Source organism: Tursiops truncatus, chromosome 3, assembly GCF_011762595.2.
Source record: "Tursiops truncatus isolate mTurTru1 chromosome 3, mTurTru1.mat.Y, whole genome shotgun sequence".
Taxonomy (NCBI): domain Eukaryota; kingdom Metazoa; phylum Chordata; class Mammalia; order Artiodactyla; family Delphinidae; genus Tursiops; species Tursiops truncatus.
The window spans coordinates 94,544,530-94,564,303 of record NC_047036.1 but is presented as its reverse complement, the minus strand read 5'-3'; the positions used below and the strand labels follow the sequence as shown (position 1 = coordinate 94,564,303).

General features: G+C 36.3%; 1 protein-coding gene across 1 annotated transcript; it reads left to right on the top strand.

The window, feature by feature from the left end:
• The first annotated feature begins 40 nt into the window (after positions 1 to 40).
• ATG12 (autophagy related 12) lies at positions 41 to 19,067 on the top strand. The gene is made up of 4 exons (XM_019940859.2): positions 41 to 395; positions 8,690 to 8,826; positions 17,249 to 17,311; positions 17,973 to 19,067. The coding sequence occupies exons 1-4, from the start codon at positions 233 to 235 to the stop codon at positions 18,030 to 18,032; spliced, it is 423 nt and encodes a 140-aa protein (XP_019796418.1). The 5' UTR covers positions 41 to 232; the 3' UTR covers positions 18,033 to 19,067.
• Positions 19,068 to 19,774: the final 707 nt, after the last annotated feature.

Genomic DNA, 19,774 nt, shown 5'->3' with positions numbered 1-19,774 from the left:
TTTCCGGAAACTTGCTGTTGTGGGGGGCGGAGAAACAGTAGTTGATCTATCAGCGGTCAGGGGACTGCAACAGGTTCGACGCAGAGGACCAACCTGCAATTCCGACTCTCAGTGGTGGTTTGGGTTCTCCCCGCCCCTACTCCGGCACCTCCCTAGCGCCGCTCTCCGGCGCAAAGCCCGCCCACTGTATGCGCTGAGCCACCACTTCCGCCCTCACCTCCCTCCAAGCAAGATGGCTGAGGAACCGGAGTCTTCGCTGCAGCTTCCTCCCTCAATTGCTGCTGAAGGTGAAGGACCCACGGAGGTCTCCCCAGAAACAGCCACTCCGGAGCCCCCTTCTTCCGCTGCAGTCTCTCCGGGAACAGAAGAACCTGCCGGTGACACCAAGAAGAAAAGTAATTTTCAGAGCAGTTTCACTCTGGGCAGAGACGGGAGGTTGAGGTTGTCTTCGAATAGGGATGGCGGCTAATAAAGAAACAAAATTTAGAGGAGGGCCGGTTCCAGACGAGGTTTTTGACCAGTCAGGAGAGAGGAAGTATACTTTTCGGCTTTTAAGACGTTTGAGTTAAGTGCCTCGAAAGAAAGCTATCTCTGGACGCACCTTCGCGGTGTGGTACCCAGTTTTTGAATGTCACGGCATTTATTACGCTGTACTCTTATCTTCCTTTGAAATGACCAGACTGAGAGCTCTTTGAAGGTGGGAACTCTGTGGGATCTGGATAGTTCCAAGTACTTAACGCGGGATCTAATTATTTGAATAATGATTTTAGCTGATAAGGATGGTCTATGGCAAATCTGAATTAGCATCCACACCTTCCGATTAGGTCTCTGTTTTTTATACCAAATGAGTGTGAATTCACACCTTGGACCAAAAAACTGGGGTTTTACCCGGTATGAAGACTGCTAAGGGAAAACTAAAGGCAGAGGCATCGCCTTTTTTAAAAAAAAACAAAAACACCGTTTTGGAATCTTTGTAAATGAATCATTTCGTTGCTTGAACTGGACCCTTTATTGCTTGAGAATTAGTCCTCAACCCTTTATTTCTTGAGAATTAATTCGCCATTGTAAAATACAGTAATTCCTAAGTGGAGCACTCTATGTAGAGTTGCCTATGAGAAAATCAGGAATTCGTTTTCTCATGTTGTGCTCAGTGATATCATGCCCTTTCATCCATCTTCACTTTCTGCTGCTGTGGAGGATAATTGTCTCTCCCAGCACTGTCCCCCTTTTAAGTCAGACTGCCTCTACACTTGGGGGAAATCTTTTCTGTCATTTCCACATTATTCACCAATAGATAAACAAAAAACTATAATTATTTCTGTAGGTAACTACTAGACTCGTTCGTCAGATGAATCCCATGAGTTTTAGAGATTTTTTTTATTTCTTATTGGAGTATAATTGGTTAACAATGTGTTAGTTTCTGCTGTACAGCGAAGTGAATCAGTACTGTTGTTCCCTTTTTTCCCTTGCAATTTACTATAAGCAGAAACAGACTTTCAAAGAGTTTGTCTTAATATCTAGCAGTCTTAGTCAACAATTAACTACGTACTTGAGCCTGAAGATTGCTGTGTAATACTGTGGCTAAAAAATAAGGCCCACATTCCCAGATATGGCCTGAGGTTATATGGCATGTTTTCTTGAGTCTGCACAATTTATGATTTTTAACTATCATTTAAAAATCGAATTTTCACCTTCTGGCTCCTGTGAGCATTTGAGTTAGCCTCTGTGATAGAAAACTTACTTTCTAGCTATTTAATGTCTACCCTGAAGTTGTCATCCTTTTTTGAGGACCTTTTCTCATGGAAAAAGCTTAACTATTTCATATGCTCCACCTTTGGTTTAATCTACATATTACTGAAGCTGACCAAGCTTGTTAGTTATGGCGGCACTTTAGGATCACCTGAGGGAGCTTTTAAACATAGCAGTGCCGAGGCCCTATTTCCAGAAGATTCTGATTTAGTTGATGTAGACATCTGTTTTCTTATACATGTTCCCCCAGTTGAGTCTCCTGTGTAGCTAGAGTGGAGAACTACAAACAAATCACCTTTAGAATTAAAAAAATTAATAATAAAGTACAGCTATAATCATAATAAATATTTTTCCTTCTCTAGCTTCTTGCTGTCGCTCTCTTCTTCAGTAGTACAACTCACTATTTTCTTCTTCACTTTCTTGCAATGCCCAGTTGCAGTTGACTGATTGATAGCCCCAGGGGATTGAAGGAACAGGGACAGGGAGGTATGGAAGGTGAGTTAACCAAAATCTCCTTAGCTATCTCCCAGTTCATCTCTTTTGCTTAGATAACTGAGGGTAGGATTACTAAATGGAAGAAGGGAGATAAACTTTAGTAGGAAGATAAACTGTGCATTATGTGTTCTAGATGGCTTCATTCCAGGGGTAAACTTCAGTAAATTGATCTCAGTAACCTCATTGGGACCCAATTTTTAATACCAAGGAATGGGACAGGAAGGTTGTAATAGAATAGAGTTGACTTTAGGGGGCAGCAGAACACCTCTGCTTTCGATGTTTCCTTTGATTGTGGATGTCTTTTTTTAAATTTTTTTAAATTGAAGTATAGTTAATTTACAATGTTGTGTTAGTTTCAAGTGTACAGCAAAGTGATTCAGTTATACATATATGTATAGTTTCTTAATCAGATTCTTTTCCATTTTACGTTATTACAAGATAGTGAGTATAGTTCTCTGTGCTATAAGCAGGTCCTTGTCGTTTACCTATTTTATATATAGTAGTGTGTATATATAAATACCAAACTCCTAATCTATCCCCGCATCCCCCCCATAAGTTTGTTTTCTGTTTGTGACTCTATTTCTGTTTTGTAAATGAGTTCATATGTACCATTTTTTAGATTCCGCATATAAGTAATATCATATGGTAATTGTTTTTCTCTGACTTCACTTAATATGATGATCTCTAGGTCCATCCATGTTGCTGCCAGTGGCATTATTTCATTCTTTTTATGGCTGAATGATATTCCACATCCTCTTTACCCATTCATCTGTTGATGGACACTTAGGTTTCTTCCACACCTTGGCTATTGTAAATAGTACTGCTATGAACATTCGGGTGCATATATCTTTTCGATCATGGTTTTCTCCAGATATATGGCCAGGAGTGGGATTGCAGGGTTTTATGGTAACTCTATTTTTAGTTTTTAGTTTTTTAAGGAACCTCCATACTGTTCTCCATAGTGGCTGCAATTTACATTCCCACCAACAGTGTAGGAGGCTTCCTTTTTCTCCACACCCTCTCCAGCGTTTATTATTTGTAGACTTTTAAATGATGGCCATTCTGACTGGTGTGAGGTGATATTTCATTGTAGTTTTGATTTGCATTTCACTAATAATTAACAATATTCAGCATCTTTCCTGTGTCTTTTGGCTGTCTATATCTTCTTTGGAGAAATGTCTGTTTAGGACTTCTGCCCATTTTTTGTTTGGGTTGTTTGTTTTTTGATATTAAGCTGTAAGAGCTCTTTGTATATTTTGGAAATTAATCCCTTGTCTGTTGCATCATTTGCAAATATTTTCTCCCAGTCTTTTCATTTTGTTTATGGTTTCTTTCACTGTGCCAAAGCTTTTAACTTTCATTAGGTACCATTTGTTTACATTTACTTTTATTTCCATAACTCTAGGACACTAATCCAAAAAAAAAAAATATATATATATATATATATATTGCTGCAATTTATTTTCAAGAGTGTTCTGCCTGTGTTTTCGTCTAGGAATTTTATAGTATCCGGTCTTACATTTAGGTCTTTAATATATTTTGAGTTTATTTTTGTGTATGGTGTTAGTGCATGTTCTAATTTCATTCTTTTACATGTAGCTGTCCAGTTTTCCCAGCACCACCTACTGAAGACACTGTCTTTTCTCCATTGTATATTCTTGTCCCCTTTGTAGTAGACTGCTTGACCATAAGTGCGTTGGGTTTATTTCTGGGCTCTCTATCCTGTTCCATTGATCTATGTATCTGTTTTTGTGCCAGTACTGTACTGTTTTGATGACTGTAGCTTCACAGTATAGTCTGAAGGCAGGGAGTGTGATTCCTCCAGCTCTGTTCTTCTTTCTCAAGATTGTTTTGGCTATTCAAGGTCTTTTATGTTTCCATATAAAATTTAAAAATATTTGTTTTAATTCTGTGAAAAATGCCATTGGAAATTTTATAGAGATTGCGTTGAATCTGTAGATTGCCTTGGGTAGCATAGTCATTTTAACAACACTGATTATTCCAATCCAAGAACACAGTATATCTTTCTATCTGTGTTGTCTTCAATTTCTTTCATCAGTGTCTTACAGTTTTTGGAATACAGGTCTTTTGCCTCCTTAGGTATGTTTATTCCTAGGTAATTTATTCTTTTTCATGCAATGGTAAATGAGATTATTTCCTTGATTTCTCTTTCTGATATTTTGTTAGTGTGTAGAAATGCAACAGATGGGACTTCCCTGGTGGTCCAGTGGTTAAGACTCTGCACTCCCAGTGCAGGAGCACAAGTTTGATCCCTGGCCAGGGAACTAAGATCCCATATCCCTCACAGTGCAGCCTAAAAAAAAGGAAATGCAACAGATTACTGTACATTAATTTTGTGTTGAACAACTTAACCAAATTCATTGAAGAGTTCTAGTAGTTTTGTATCACATTGATTGATTTGCAGATATTGAAAACTCCTTACATCCCTGGGATAAATCCCACTTGATCATGATGTGTGATCCTTTTCATGTATTGTAGGGATCAGTTTGCTAGTATTTTGTTGAGGACTTTTGCATCTATGTTCATTGGTGATACTGGCCTACAATTTTCTTTTTTTGTGATGTCTTTTTCTGGTTTTGGTATCAGGGTGATGATGGCCTCATAGAATGAGTTAGAAAGTGTTCCTTCCTCTGAAATTTTTTGGAATAGTTTCAGAAGGATACATGTTAATTATTCTCTAAGTATTTGGTAGAATTCACCTGTGAAGCCATCTGGTCCTGGACTTCTGTTTATTGGCAGTTTTTAAATTACTGATTCAATTTTAGTATTGGTAATTGGTCTGTTCATATTTTCTATTCCTTCCTGGTTCAGTCTTGGAAGATTGTAACTTTCTAAGAATTTATCCATTTCTTCTAGGTTGTCCATTTTATTGGCATATAGTCGCTCAGAGTAGTCTCTTATGATCCTTTGTATTTCTGTGGTGTCTGTTGTAACTTGTACTTTTTCATTTCTGATTTTATTAATTTGGGCCCTCTCCCTTTTTTTCTTGATGAGTCTGACTAAAGGTTTATCAATTTTGTTTATCTTTTCAAAGAACCAGGTTTTAGTTTCTTTGATCTTTTCTGTTGTTTTCTTCGTCTCTGTTTCATTTATTTCTGCTGTAATCTTTATGATTTCTTTCCTCCTACTAACTTTGGGTTTTGTTTGTTCTTTCTCTAGTTGCTTTAGATGTAAGGTTAAGTTGTCTGAGATTTTTCTTCTTTCCTGAGGTAAGCTTGTATCACTATGAACTTTCGTTTTAGAACTGCTTTTGCTGTGTTCCACAGGTTTTAGATCATTGTGTGTTTGGTTTCATTTGTCTCTGGGTATTTTTAATTACCTCTTTGATTTCTTCAGTGAGCCATTGGTTGTTTAGTAGCATATTGTTTAGCTTCCACGTGTTTGTGTTTTTTGCAGTTTTTTTCTAGTAGTTGATTTCTAGCCTGGTAATGTTGTGGTCGGAGAAGATGCTTGATATGAATTCAGTTTTCTTAAATTTACCAAGGCTAGCTTTGTGTTGCAGCATGTGATCTATCCTAGAGAATGTTCCATGTGTACTTGAAAAGAATGTGTATTCTGCTGCTTTCGGTTGGAATGCTCTATAACTATCAGTTAAGACTGTCTAACCTAATGTGTTGTTTAAGGCCTGTATTTCCTTATTGATTTTCTGTCTGGATAATCTGTCCATTGTTGTAAGTGGGGTGTTAAAGTCCCCCACTATTGTTGTGTTACTGTCAGTTACTCATTTTATGTTTGTTAACATTTGCCTTATATATTGAGGTGCTCCTGTGTTGGGTGCATATATATTTACAATTGTTATATCTTCTTCGATTGATCCTTTCATTATTATATAGTGTCCTTCTTTGTCTCTTGTAACAGTCTTTATTTAAAAGTCTATTTTGTCTGATATAAATATTGCAACTGCAGCTTTCTTTAGAGTTCCATTTGTGTGGAACACCTTTTTTCCATCTCCACACTTTCTGTCTGTATGTGTGTCTAGGTCCGAAATGTGTCTCTGGTAGGCAGCAAGGTAGGTAGGTCTTGTTTTTGTATCCATTCAGCCAGTCTATCTTTGGTTGGAGCATTTAGTCTGTTTTCACTTAAGGTAATTATTGATATGTATGTTCCTATTGCCATTTTGTTAATTATTTTGGATTTATCTTTGTAGGTCTTTTTTTCCCCCTTTTATTCTCTTCTCTTATGATTTGACGACTGTCTTTAGTATTATGTTTGGATTCATTTTTCTTTTTTGTGTATCTATTATAGATTTTTGTTTTGCAGTTAACATGAGGTTTTTGTATGAGGAGCCTATATCTGTACGTGCTTGTTTTAAGTTGCTGATCTCTTAATTTCAAATGCACTTTAGATACCCTGCATTTGTACTCTTCTCCTATCATGATTACTGTTTTGATACTATATTTTACATCTAATTGTTTTGTGTATCCTTTAACTGACAATTATGGATATAGATGATTTTACGAATTTTGTCTTTTAACTTCCCTACTAACTTTGTGCGTGGCTGATTTCCTGCCTTTATTATATGTTTGCCTTTACCAGTGAGCTTTTCCATATCATAATTTTCTCATTTCTAGTTGTGGCCTTTTATTTTCCACCTACAGAAGTTCTTTTAGCATTTGTTATAAAGCTGGTTTGGTGGTGCTGAATTCTTCTAGCTTTTGCTTGTCTGTAAAGCTTTTGATTTCTCCATCAAATCTGAACAAGAGCCTTGGTGGGTAGAGTGTTCTTGGTTGTAAGTTTTTCTCTTTCATCACTTTAAGTATATCATGCCACTCCCTTCTGACATGAAGAGTTTCTGCTGAAAAATCAGCTGATAGCCTAATGGGAGTTCCCTTGTATATTGCTTTTGATATTTTCTCTTTACCTTTAATTTTTGTCATTTTGATTACAATGTATCATGATGTATTTCTCTGTGGGTCAATCCTGTATGAGACTCTGCACTTCCTGGACTTGGGTGACTGCTTCCCTAGGTTAGGGAAATTTTCAGCTATTATCTCTTCAAGTATTTTCTCAGGCCCGATCTCTCTCTCTTCTCCTTCTGGGATATAATGTGAATATTACCACATTTGATGTTGTCCCAGAAGTCTCTTAAACTGTCCTCATTTCTTTTCATTCTATTTTCTTTATTCTGTTTGATGGCAGTGATTTTCAGTATTTTGTCAGAACTAATACATTCTTCTGCCTCATTTAGTTTAATGTTGATTCCTTCTAGTGCACTTTTCTCTTCAGTTATTGTATTCTTCAATTCCATTTGGTTGTTCTTTATATTTTCTAATTCTTTTTGATGAAGTAACTTCAGGAGATAGATTCATAGTCTTTCTGTTTGCATCTTTGTATTTTGAATTATTGAAACCTCTGATTTCTCAGAAACCTTTTTGGCCCCTAGTTTTTCTATTTTCTTTTTAATAATTTTTATTGTTTTCCTTTATTTAAAAGTTTATTGTAGAAAACTTGGTGGTTACAAAAAGCACAAGTAAAATCAAGTGATTATCACCTATAATATCCCTACTGGGAAATATCATTTTGGTGCATATTCCACATTTATGTGAATATGTGCCTGTGATGGTTTTAATGAAATTGAAATCTTATGCTGCTTTATATTTAGTATTTTTTGATAATTTTTTCATACTATTAAATATGCTTTTATAGTATCTTTAATGGTAGCTAAATTATCTTAAGGTTTAATAAGCGAGTTATGATCTGGTACTGTTCTAAACACTTTTATGTATTCACTTAATCTTCATAATAGTCTTATCAGGTTGCTGCTATTATCCTCATTTTACAAGTGAATAAACTGTGGTACAGAGAGGTTAAAGAGCTTATCTATATATATGTGTACATACCTAGCAAGTGGCAGAGCCAGGATTTTGAACCCAGGGAGTTCAGAGTGTGTGCTTTATATCTTTACTACAGTATATACATCCTACCATAGAGTATAATATCCTTTACTTAACCAATCTCCGCTAAACATCTTTGTTGGAAATTTAGGTTTACCTTTTTTTTTTCCAATAAAAATAAATGTTTTGATGAAGGTGAAATTCTTCTAAGTGAATCTCTTCATATCTTCCATTTGTCATCTCAGGCATACCTCCAGTGTCATAAATACATAAACTGTATGTTGATTGAAAGTTTAACTTTTCTGAAGTATTTTATATCACATTCTCTTTAGATGTTTCAGTGTACTTGTTAGTATAGTTTACCATTGAACAACATGGGTTTGAACTAAGCAGGTCTACTTACACATGGACTGTTATCAATAAATACGTACTAGAATACTACATAATCCGTTGTAGGTTGAATCCGCAATATAGAACTGTGGATCCAGAGGGCTGAGTGTAAAGTTATAGGTGGATTTTCGACTGTGTGGACATTGATGCCCCTAATTCCTGTTTTGATTGTGTCAACTGTATTTTTTTTTCCTTTACAGTTGACATCCTGCTAAAGGCTGTGGGAGACACTCCTATAATGAAAACAAAGAAATGGGCTGTAGAGCGAACCCGAACCATCCAGGGACTCATTGACTTCATCAAAAAGTTCCTTAAACTGGTGGCTTCAGAACAGTTGGTAAGAAAACAATGGTGATCATTTCCCTACAAAAATTCACAAAACATTTGTCTCTCAGTATTCAAGGGGGATTTCAGGAGCATCCTTTACAGATGCTCAGGTTCCTTATATAAAATGGCATATTTGCGTATAATCTGTACACATTCTCCCTTATACTTTAAATCATTTCTAGATCATTTATGATACCTAACACAATGTAAATGCTACATAAATAGTTGCTGGTACACGGCAAATTAAAGTTTTGCTTTTTGGAACTTCCTGGAATTTTTTTCTCCAAATATTTTCCATCACATTTGGATGAATCCGAGGGAGGATGCAGAACCCATAGATATGGAGGGGGTACTGTAGTTCCTAGGCAACAATGAATAACTGTTGTATGTAGAAATATATATGGAACCACATATGTTACTTCAGTAATGTCCTTTTATTTCTTTTGTTAGTGGAATTTCCGTGCTTTATTGAAGGATTCTCTGGAGAACCCTGAAAAGAAATGAATTTTAGATTTGCTTTTAAATGTGGACTGACTTTTTTTTTTTTAACCTACCGTATTGGTTGTTTTCCTCAAAAAGTCACTGAATGCCCATGCAGAAAGATCTATCATAGAATATCGGTATAGAAAGTTTTGGGGTTTTCTTTGTTTTGGTATTAATGTTGCTTCCTTCCCATTCTCAAGGTAATCAGTATACCTTTGCCATGTGCTGTGGAAGAACTAAGAGGTATACAGTTGACCCTTGAACAACATGAGTTTGAACTGTAGCAGTCCACTTATCCGTGGATTTTTTTTAGTAAATACATACTATACTACTACACAACCTGCAGTTGGTTGAATCTGCCTTGTATACACAGATTTTTGACTGTGCAGTGTGGGCGCCCCAACCCCCTCGTTTTTAAGGTTCAGGTGTACTTATTTCATATTATGATACGTGTTAAGCATTTCATGGTGAGTTGTTAGGATTAAAATTTTAAATGCCACAGGTTTTTAATTTGGTTTTTTTTTCTTTTTTTTTTTCTTGCGGTACATGGGCCTCTCACTGTTGTGGCCTCTCCTGTTGCGGAGCACAGGCTCCGGACGCGCAGGTTCAGTGGCCATGGCTCACAGGCCCAGCCGCTCCGCAGCATGTAGGATCCTCCTGGACCAGGGCACGAACCCGTGTCCCCTGCATCGGCAGGCGGACTCTAAACCACTGCGCCACCAGGGAAGCCCCTTAATTTGGTATTTGGCCACAGAAATTTAAATGTCTACATGTATTTGACATTTTGTCACATGTTATGTTAATATATAGAACGCCTTTATCTCCAGACCACAATCTTGGTCATTGTTAACTCAGGTAATGTATATGTGGATAGATAATTGAAGAATCACTAAGTATTTTTTAAATACAGTTATGTGTAAGGATTGGGTGATTATTTATGAAAGTGAGGTGTGTTGGAATTTATTATTTATGAAAGTGAGGTGTGTTGGAATTTATTTCTTTTTGTCAATGAAGAGTTGGAAACAACTCTGATCTAAGATTTTGGTTGTAAGTGGCTTTCACAAAAGTGTCATGTCATGGGTACAAAAGTAAGTGCAAGATAGGTTAATCACTAGAAGTTATTTGAGGTAAGGATAGCATAGAACCAGGGATTCCTCCAAAGGAAGTTGTAAGGGAAAAGTGATGGGGATTTTTGAGTTTTACAGGTGAACATCTCTGTTTGTGATCACTCGGAATGAGAAAAGATCTGTTTTATAAGAGTGCTATATAGAATTTAATTAAATTTCAGAGATGGGCAAGGATATTATAGTGTCATCCACTTGCATATGGTAGCTAACCCCTGAGGAGCAGAGGACCTTGCCTAGAGTCCAAGTCTAAATGGAAAAGTTAGGGTAATGAGGACATACACTTAAGAGAAATGAGCAGAGGTTATCTCTACTAACTGTCTACCATGAAGAGTTGGAGAGGTAGGTAACCAGAGGAGTACCAAGTAATTAAGGCATTACTTTTAGAAATTTGTGGATAGAAGAAAAGGTGAAAGAATGCTGTGTTCTATGTTAATGTTAGAGTTTTGACATTTTGTATTGCTTGTATTCAGTAATCTGAAAGGACTTGGTTGATGTCAATATATATTAGGTTGAACCATGTAAAACTGCCATCAATCAATCATTTTAACCAAAAAAAACTTAGCAATTTCACATGGTCCAACTTTAAAGCTTTGTAGCAAATCTGATTATCTCTTTCCATTTAAGCAATAGGAAACATAAACAAAAGTAGTCTTTTTGTCACTTTTCCTGATTAAACTAGAACTCACATCTTCTGGCTTCATAGAGCTGTACCCTACCTTATTTTCACAAAATGAATGTCAAAAGAAAAAGTAATGCTGGGGATTCTAGGAAGATAGCAGTGGTGTCAGAAGGCATGAATTCCCACAAAAATGTAGTCAACTAGAAAGCAAAACCAAAACCCCATCATCAGTATAGTTATAACAGAACTTAGATGACAAGTATCCTGAAACCTAAGATTCAAGTTGGTGGGAATACCCACCAATGACCACAGGATCTGCGTCGTGTTAGCAAATGTGCTGAAAAAAAAATAAACAGTAGGATTGGCATCTGATAGCACTGAGAAAGGGAGAACCTGGAAGTAGCTAACAGGTATTCACTGGAAAGTACAGTGGGCTAATTTAAGAATAGTAGCTGAAATTGAGAGTGTTTGATTCTCTCCAATAGCAGGCGATTACAATATATCTGCATAAGGAGGACTTAAGGGACTGGAGCAGTCTAGCCCCTGAGAACTCTCAAAACAGACTCAGGCTCCCTTCCAAGACAGGATCCCACACTGAAGAGGAACTTCTGGAAGTGAAACACATTTAAGCAGGGAAAGGAAGGAAAAAGAAGGACCAGGTCAAAATGGAGAGGAACAACCTGGAAAGCTCAGAAAGCAGACCTCCGGCACTTCCCTGGTGGCGCAGTGGTTAAGAATCCGCCTGCCAGTGCAGGGGACATGGCTTTGAGCCCTGGTCCGGAAAGATCCCACATGCCACAGAGCAACTAAGCCCATGCACCACAACTACTGAGCCTGTGCTCTAGAGCTTGTGAGCCACAACTACTGAGGCTACGCGCCACAACTACTGAAGCCCGCATGCCTAGAGCCTGTACTCTGCAACTAGAGAAAGCCCACGTGCAGCAACGAAGACCCAGTGCAGCCATAAATAAATAAAATGTTAATTGTTAAAAAAAAGAAAGAGGGGCTTCCTTGGTGGCGCAGTGGTTGAGAGTCCCCCTGCCGATGCAGGGGACGCAGGTTTGTGCCCCAGTCTGGGAAGATCCCACATGCCGCGGAGCGGCTGGGCCCATGAACCATGGCCGCTGAGCCTGCGTGTCCAGAGCCTGTGTTCCGTAACACGAGAGGCCACAACAGTGAGAGGCCCATCTACCGCAAAAAAAATAATAATAATAAAAATAAAGAAAGAAATAAAAATAAAATAAAAATAATAATAAAAATAAAGAAAGCAATAATAAAAATAAGAAAAATAAAGAAATAAAAATAAAGAATAATAAAAATAAAGAATAATATTGTTCAACACTATACAAAAAACAACAGTAGAGGGAGCACTGTGGAGTTAGCAAAACTACACTAACTCATTTCATTCTAAAAGTTGAGGAAAACTGATTTCATATACAAGTAAGCAACAGAGAAGTATCAAGGTTAAATCCTGCACAGTGTTATAAGGAAGCAAAATAAACAGAGTAACATCCCTAAAGACAATGAAAGCATGCCAGAGAAAAATGTGCTTACACGCAGGTCAGTAACTGATTTATTATGTCAAAACAAGTGTCAAAAGAAAGATGATACAAGACACGAAAGAACAACATAAATCAGCAATAGTAAAACTCGAAGTGACAGAGCTCAGGAAAAGAATTACAGGTTAAATTTCAGAAATGGAGACTAAACTAGATGGAATATAAGAGCAAATAAACAACAGGTAATGGCTGAAGAAAAATAGAAGGAAAAAAGAAGAATTTTCAAAATCAAAAAGATATACCTAGGAATAAAGATACCTAAGGAGGTAAAAGACCTATACTCTGAAAACTATAAGAAACCAATGAAATAAATTGAAGACAACACAAACAGAAAGATATACTGTGTTCTTGGATTGGAATAATCAGTGTTGTTAAAATGACTATGCTACCCAAGGCAATCTACAGAGTCAATGCAATCTCTGTAAAATTTCCAATGGCATTTTTCACAGAACTAAAACAAATATTTTTAAATTTTATATGGAAACATAAAAGACCTTGAATAGCCAAAACAACCTTGAGAAAGAAGAACAGAGCTGGAGGAATCACACTCCCTGCCTTCAGACTATACTGTGAAGCTACAGTCATCAAAACAGTATGGTATTGCACAAAAACAGATACATAGATCAATGGAACAGGATAGAGAGCCCAGAAATAAACCCACGCACTTATGTCAAGCAGTCTACTACAAAGGGGACAAGAATATACAATGGAGAAAAGACAGTGTCTTCAGTAGGTGGTGCTGGGAAAACTGGACAGCTACATGTAAAAGAATGAAATTAGAACATGCACTAACACCATACACAAAAATAAACTTAAAATATATTAAAGACCTAAATATAAGACCGGATACTATAAAATTCCTAGAGGAAAACATAGGCAGAACACTCTTTGACATAAATTGCAGCAACATTTTTTTGGGTCAGTCTTCTAGAATAAAGGAAATAAAAGCAAAAACAAACAAATGGGACCTAATTAAACTTAAAAGCTTTTGCATAGCAAAGGAAACCATCCACAAAACAAAAATACAACCTACTGAATGGGAGAATATATTTGCAAATGGTATGACCAATAAGGGATTAATATCCAACATATATAAACAGCTCATACAACTCAACATCAAAAAAACAAACAACCCAATTGTAAGGTGGGCAGAAGAACTGAAAAGACATTTTTCCAAAGAGGAAGTGCAGATGGCCAACAGGCACATGAAAAGATCCTCAACATCAGTAATCATCAGGGAAATGCAAATCAGAACCACAGTGAGATACCACCTCACACCTGTCAGAATGGCTGTCATCAAAAAGAACACAAATAACAAATGTTGGCAAGGATGTGGAGAAAAGGGAACCCTTGTATACTGTTGGTAGGAATGTAAATTGGTGCAGCCACTGTGGAAAACAATATGGACGTTTCTCAAAAAACTAAAGATCGAACTACCTTATGACCCAGCAATTCCACTCCTGGGTATACATCTGAAGAAAACAAAAAAACTTGTTTGAAAAGATACATGCACCCCTGTGTTCATAGCAGCATTATTTACAGCTGCCAAGATATGGAAGCAACCTAAGTATCTATCAACAGATAAATGCATAGAAGATGTGTACGTACACACACACACACACACACACACACACACACACACAAATGGAATATTACTCAGCCATAAGAAAAGAGAAATTTTGCCGTTTGCAGCAACATAGATGGACTTGGAGGGCATTATGCTAAGTGAAATGAGTTAGAGAAAGACAAATACTGTGTGATATAACTTTACACGGAATCTAAAAAATACAACAAACTAGTGAATATAACAGAAAAGAAGCAGACTCACAGATATAGGGAACAAACTAGTGGTTTCCAGTTTGGAGGTAGGGGGACAATATGGGGGTGGAGGAGTGGGATATACAGGCTGAAGGATGTGTTGTACAACGTGGGGAACATAGCCAATATTTAGTAATAACTGTAAATGGAAAGTGACCTTTAAAAATTGTATAAAAATTTTTTTAACTTAAAAAAAATGTTAAACAGCATCTGGTTGCTCAGGCTCGGGGATGGGACGGGAGGTAGAATGAAATGTAAAAAGAATTTGAGAAAATGACAAATACTGAGTATAAACAAAGGAGAGTAAACATAGAAATAGGAGTCCCTGAAGAAGAAAACCAAAGCAAAGGAACAAAACAAATACTTAAAATTATAATTCAAGGGAAATTTCTTCTAAAAAGATTTGAAACTACGTATTAAAAAAATGTACCAAGATCCTGAGAATACCAACCCAGTGTAATAATCACCGAGACACATTCTGGTAAGATTACTGGATGTGAAATAAAAAGAAAAATCCTTTGGACATCTAGGGGAAAAAGGACATGGCTTAGGAAATTAGGTTACCGTCAAAGCTGAGCAGCAAAGATACAAAGAAAGTGTGAGATAAGGATTTTATATACTACAAAACTGACATTTAATCAAGGCACAAAACTGTTAGCAGTGTGCAAGAACTCAAGAGAATGCTGTTCCCATGAACCCTCCCTACAAAATCTCAAGTTTATAACAACCAAAATAACTAAAGAGACATCTATATAAAGACTGGTGATTTAAAAAGAAATCATCATTCTTTAAAATTTTATCCTCCTAAGCTCTAGCATTTAGCTGAAGATTGTATTTTGAAATTTTTACCTCCATGGAACTTCCATTTAAACTACCTTAATTACTTTTTTTAAATTAAAGTCACTTTCAGTTGCTAACTCCTGTTACAGAATTCCATCAGGTTCTTATAGTTCTCTACTGTATCTGCTGTACTGTCCCCTCAACACTCACATCTTATTTTTGTTTCTTTTGCCTGCAGAGTCCTAATTATTACTCTCTGCACCTAGTTAAGTCCTAATTTGTTCCTCATTTTTTTTTTCCAGAAAGCCTCTCCTGACCAAAAGCCTAGGCTAAACTAATGCCCCATCTTTGTGCTACAGACCTTGTCAGATGCATTTTCCCTATCTATATTCTTATCTATTCAGGTATGTTTGCTTATTGAGGGGAGAGATCATATTAATCTTCATAATTCCACACCTTGTGCGTTTCCTAGCACATAATAGACACTCAGGGATTGTTTGCTGAAATAAACTAAATTGTTGTCCAGAGCCCTTTTCCTAATTTAAAATGTTCCAAAGAGTAAAATCTATGTTCACTCATAGTTAAACTGTCAGGAGCTAAACACAAATTATTATATCCTTATCACAGGAAATTCACATTAAAATGCACACTGATTTCAGTTGTTTCTGAAATTATGTTAGAACCTTACTCAGCCTTAATAATGAGTTGATATTTAAGCATGAACTTTTTTTTTTTTTGCGGTACGCGGGCCTCTCACTGTTGTGGCCTCTCCTGTTGCGGAGCACAGACTCCGGACACGCATGCCCAGGGCCATGGCTCACGGGCCCAGCCGCTCTGTGGCATGTGGAATCCTCCCGGACCGGGGCACAAACCCGTGTCCCCTGCATCGGCAGGCGGACTGTCAACCACTGCGCCACCAGGGAAGCGCCACCAGCATGAACTTTTTTAAATAATTTAATAAGTCTAACTAATGTCTATTGAGTATGTATATCAAGCACTTACACTTGATGTGTACTGTCTCGTTTTATTTTTCCCAGCAGCTTCAAGAAGTATAGGTCCTGTTATTTTCTATATTTACAAACAAGGACACAGTTTGAGAAAAGTTATTTGTATTTATAGCCGAAATTAGATCTCAGTAGAGCCCCTGCTCTGAATTACTGCACTGTATTGCCTGAAGGAGAAATATAAGTGATATTTATTCTTGTTCTAGCTGATGTCCCAAATAGTATCTATCACCTAACTATTCTGATAGATATTTTTAAGGTCTATGTGAAGCCCAGGAAATTTGTCTTAAAATTTGATTGTAGACAAGGAAAATTGAATATGTTAACCTGCAAGTAATGTTTTGCTTTCTAAAAAGAAAACTATCAGAAGTCACTTGGACACTGATCTTTTGTTTCAGTATCTTCAGGAATTTTTTAGGTACTAAAAATGTTTCAGTAGAAACAGACTAAACTGAAACATTGAACAATGAATTCTTTAATAAACAAGGTTGTAAGGACATTAGGTTTCAATTATGCTACATTTTTGCTACTTCATTTGGCTACAAGTGACTTTACAGAGGTCTCACCCAGCCTGAGTTTTCAGAGGTGGTAATGGTCAAAAACCTCCAACCGTGCATGTCATTTACTCAAGAAAAATGCACCAACTATCTCAATTATTAGATGTTTTTATTTGAGGCTGTGTGTGTAAAATTTTGTTAGGAGAAATTCTGTCTTTAATTATGAATAAATGAGAAACTTGATATTTTTACTAATGTAATTTCTTGGATAAACCTTCAAAAGCTGTTTGTAAAAACAAAAGTTTCTTAGTTATAAAAAGCTGGGAACAAAAATTCTGTTATTCCTCCAGAGGAAAGACATGCTCTTCATAAAGATCTCACTAATCGACTAATTTATGAGAATTAGAAAGAAGGGGTTTAGGGAAGCTTTCTTCAGTTCTGAAGACAAATAATTTGAAATAGCTGGCTGATTGGCACCCAGAAAAATGCAGATTAATCTGGATACCATTAAAACTGAATCACCATAATTTTCTTCTTTCTTGCAGTTTATTTATGTGAATCAGTCCTTTGCCCCCTCCCCAGACCAGGAAGTTGGAACCCTCTATGAGGTAAAACATTACTGCTTTATTTGCTTCATGGAATATGCTCATCTGTGTATAGTATGATCACTAACTCACATCATTTAAAGAGATGATAAGCCATTCTTAATTGTCTATCAAGAAAAGAGATTACTTTCTTGTTCTCTGTTATATCTCTAACACCTTGAACTTAGTTGGATCTCAATAGATTATACAGTGATTGAAGAATCAAATGATGAATAACACAAACAGAAGATGACTATGAAATATGACCAGAAAGTAAGATCTCCTTTTTTACCTACATGTAGTATCTTCTACATTGTTTTTATAATCAGTAATCCAGATCTCCCTCCAAGAAATCGAAAAGGAGACTATGTAGGAATGACTTTATTCAGCATCCTTACAGCACAATTACTAGAAAATAGTACATACATTATAGTCGGATGTAGAGAAGGGACAAGGTTAAAATGTCTGCTTATCTATGCTGAAGGTGCTTAAAGGACAAGTTTTATTAAACATTTATGATTACTAATATGTGTCCAATAGTAGCTTGCATCTGTTGAAAGAACTAGCCTTATAGATACATGTACATGTATGAGGATGTTTATGATCAGTATAACATTTTTTTTCTTAGTTTCATCTAAGAATAACAAAAATTGAGTTTAATTTATTGCCGTTTTTCTTTTTGTAGTGTTTTGGCAGTGATGGTAAACTGGTCCTGCATTACTGCAAATCTCAGGCATGGGGATGAGCTACAGAGGAAAAGATATTGATAACTTAAAATGAATCTTCACAAAGCAAACAGCTCTGAAAAGTTTTGATCTTGTGGCAAGAGACTTGTGGATGTGATCTCTTCAGCATGCATCTACTGTGACCCATGTCTATACATTTAAAATATCCACAGAGTAGATGGACTCACAAAAATGTGATTTGTATTAAAACACAAATCAGCATAAAAGATTGACATTAGGGTTTACCCATTACTACAACTATTGCTCCAGAGCTGCCTCCAAAGTGTTGAAAAGGAGACTAAGATTATATAAAGCTGCTTTTGTACCACTTCTCAAAATGACTGAAACTGTTTACTTGAAAAATTAGCACTCTGCTGATTCCCCCCCACCATAAAAGTCAGTTTACTAAAGGATTCTTTTGGGGCTTATTCAGGGGAGTGCAATTTGTTTGAGGTATGTGTTTTGCCTTTTCTCATTTACATTTCTATCTACAGTGTTACCTTGTGAAACAAAGTTGCATTGACCTTCTGGCTTTATTACCTTGCATAGTCCAGTAGAGGGCAACCCAGCTGACAGAAAGAGTTAGGCAGTTTGGTTTTACCTCTTTGCCAGAAGACAATAGCTATTCCTGCTAATCTCTAGCAAACATCTAGCCAAGAGAGCACACATGTTGACACACTGGAAGATTGCTCTAGAGAAAATTCGGGGTTTCGGTTTAACTTTTATTGGGAAACAAGGAATTTTACAAATTTTGGACAAATGAGTCATCTGACTCTTTTCAATCTTATCTTTTAATGATTCTTGAGTCCCAGTGGTTATAACTGTGGTATGAAACTCTCTCTTATTTTTAGTGTCAAAAGCACTCAATGAGTAAACAAGGCAGCATCTTTCAGTTTTTTATAATGTATTTTCCAGCTTGAAAATGCTCAAAGAATAATTGGAAAATAGCTAGATTTTATGTGTATTTCATGCCATGACTAAAAGTACCATTTTTTACTGATGCTATTAAACTGATAATTGCTTTAAATAAAATTCAGCCTTTTTTCTTCATTCTGTATTGTATTTGTAATGCAGCATTTTTTTTAAAAATTCCAATAAATTGAATGGAATGTTCAAACAGGATCTAAGGTGTATACAAGAATTCTAAGTGTTTATTTTCGAAGGTGATGAGAATGGTATGATTTTGTCAAAGGACTTTGAACTACGTTTATGTCCTTTAAGTCCCAGAATGTACTTTATGGTTAATGATCTGCCATACATTATCATTAAGGGATGCTAAGGAACAATTCAGTTTAAGGTGATGAAATCACTGTTCAGTTCTCATTTTCTGCCCGAGAACAAATTCCTAAGTCCCCTTATAATGATGTCCCTGTTTAACAAATTAATGCAGCTAGTATTAACACTGAAATAATACAGGTTGAATTGTGTAAAGGCTAAGTAAGAAATTAGTATGTATGTTGAAAGCTGGAAAGAATGTTATTTGCAGGTCAAATAAGTTGAATATGGAAAGGATCTGTTCTCTAGTTTTGTGCTCTTTTCAGTTTACTGAAGGATATGAATATATTTATATGCATATATATTTAACAGATGGGAAAAATGTGTTTAACCTATGTGTATCTTATGTTTGCTGCTAAGGTTTCAAATGATAGACTATTACCTTAATAGTCAAAACTACTTGAGTTTGAATTTGTGTCATCAACTTAATTATTCTTTTCTGATCTAAATAATTTACTAACTTACTCAATCTGAGGTTAGCTAAATA

Excerpts from the sequence above, each read along its gene's own strand:
- ATG12 (XM_019940859.2), top strand. The coding sequence starts at position 233 with ATGGCTGAGGAACCGGAGTCTTCGCTGCAGCTTCCTCCCTCAATTGCT. Across the intron at positions 8,827-17,248 it reads TGGTGGCTTCAGAACAGTTG|TTTATTTATGTGAATCAGTC; the intron begins GTAAGAAAACAA and ends TCTTTCTTGCAG. Across the intron at positions 17,312-17,972 it reads AAGTTGGAACCCTCTATGAG|TGTTTTGGCAGTGATGGTAA; the intron begins GTAAAACATTAC and ends TTCTTTTTGTAG.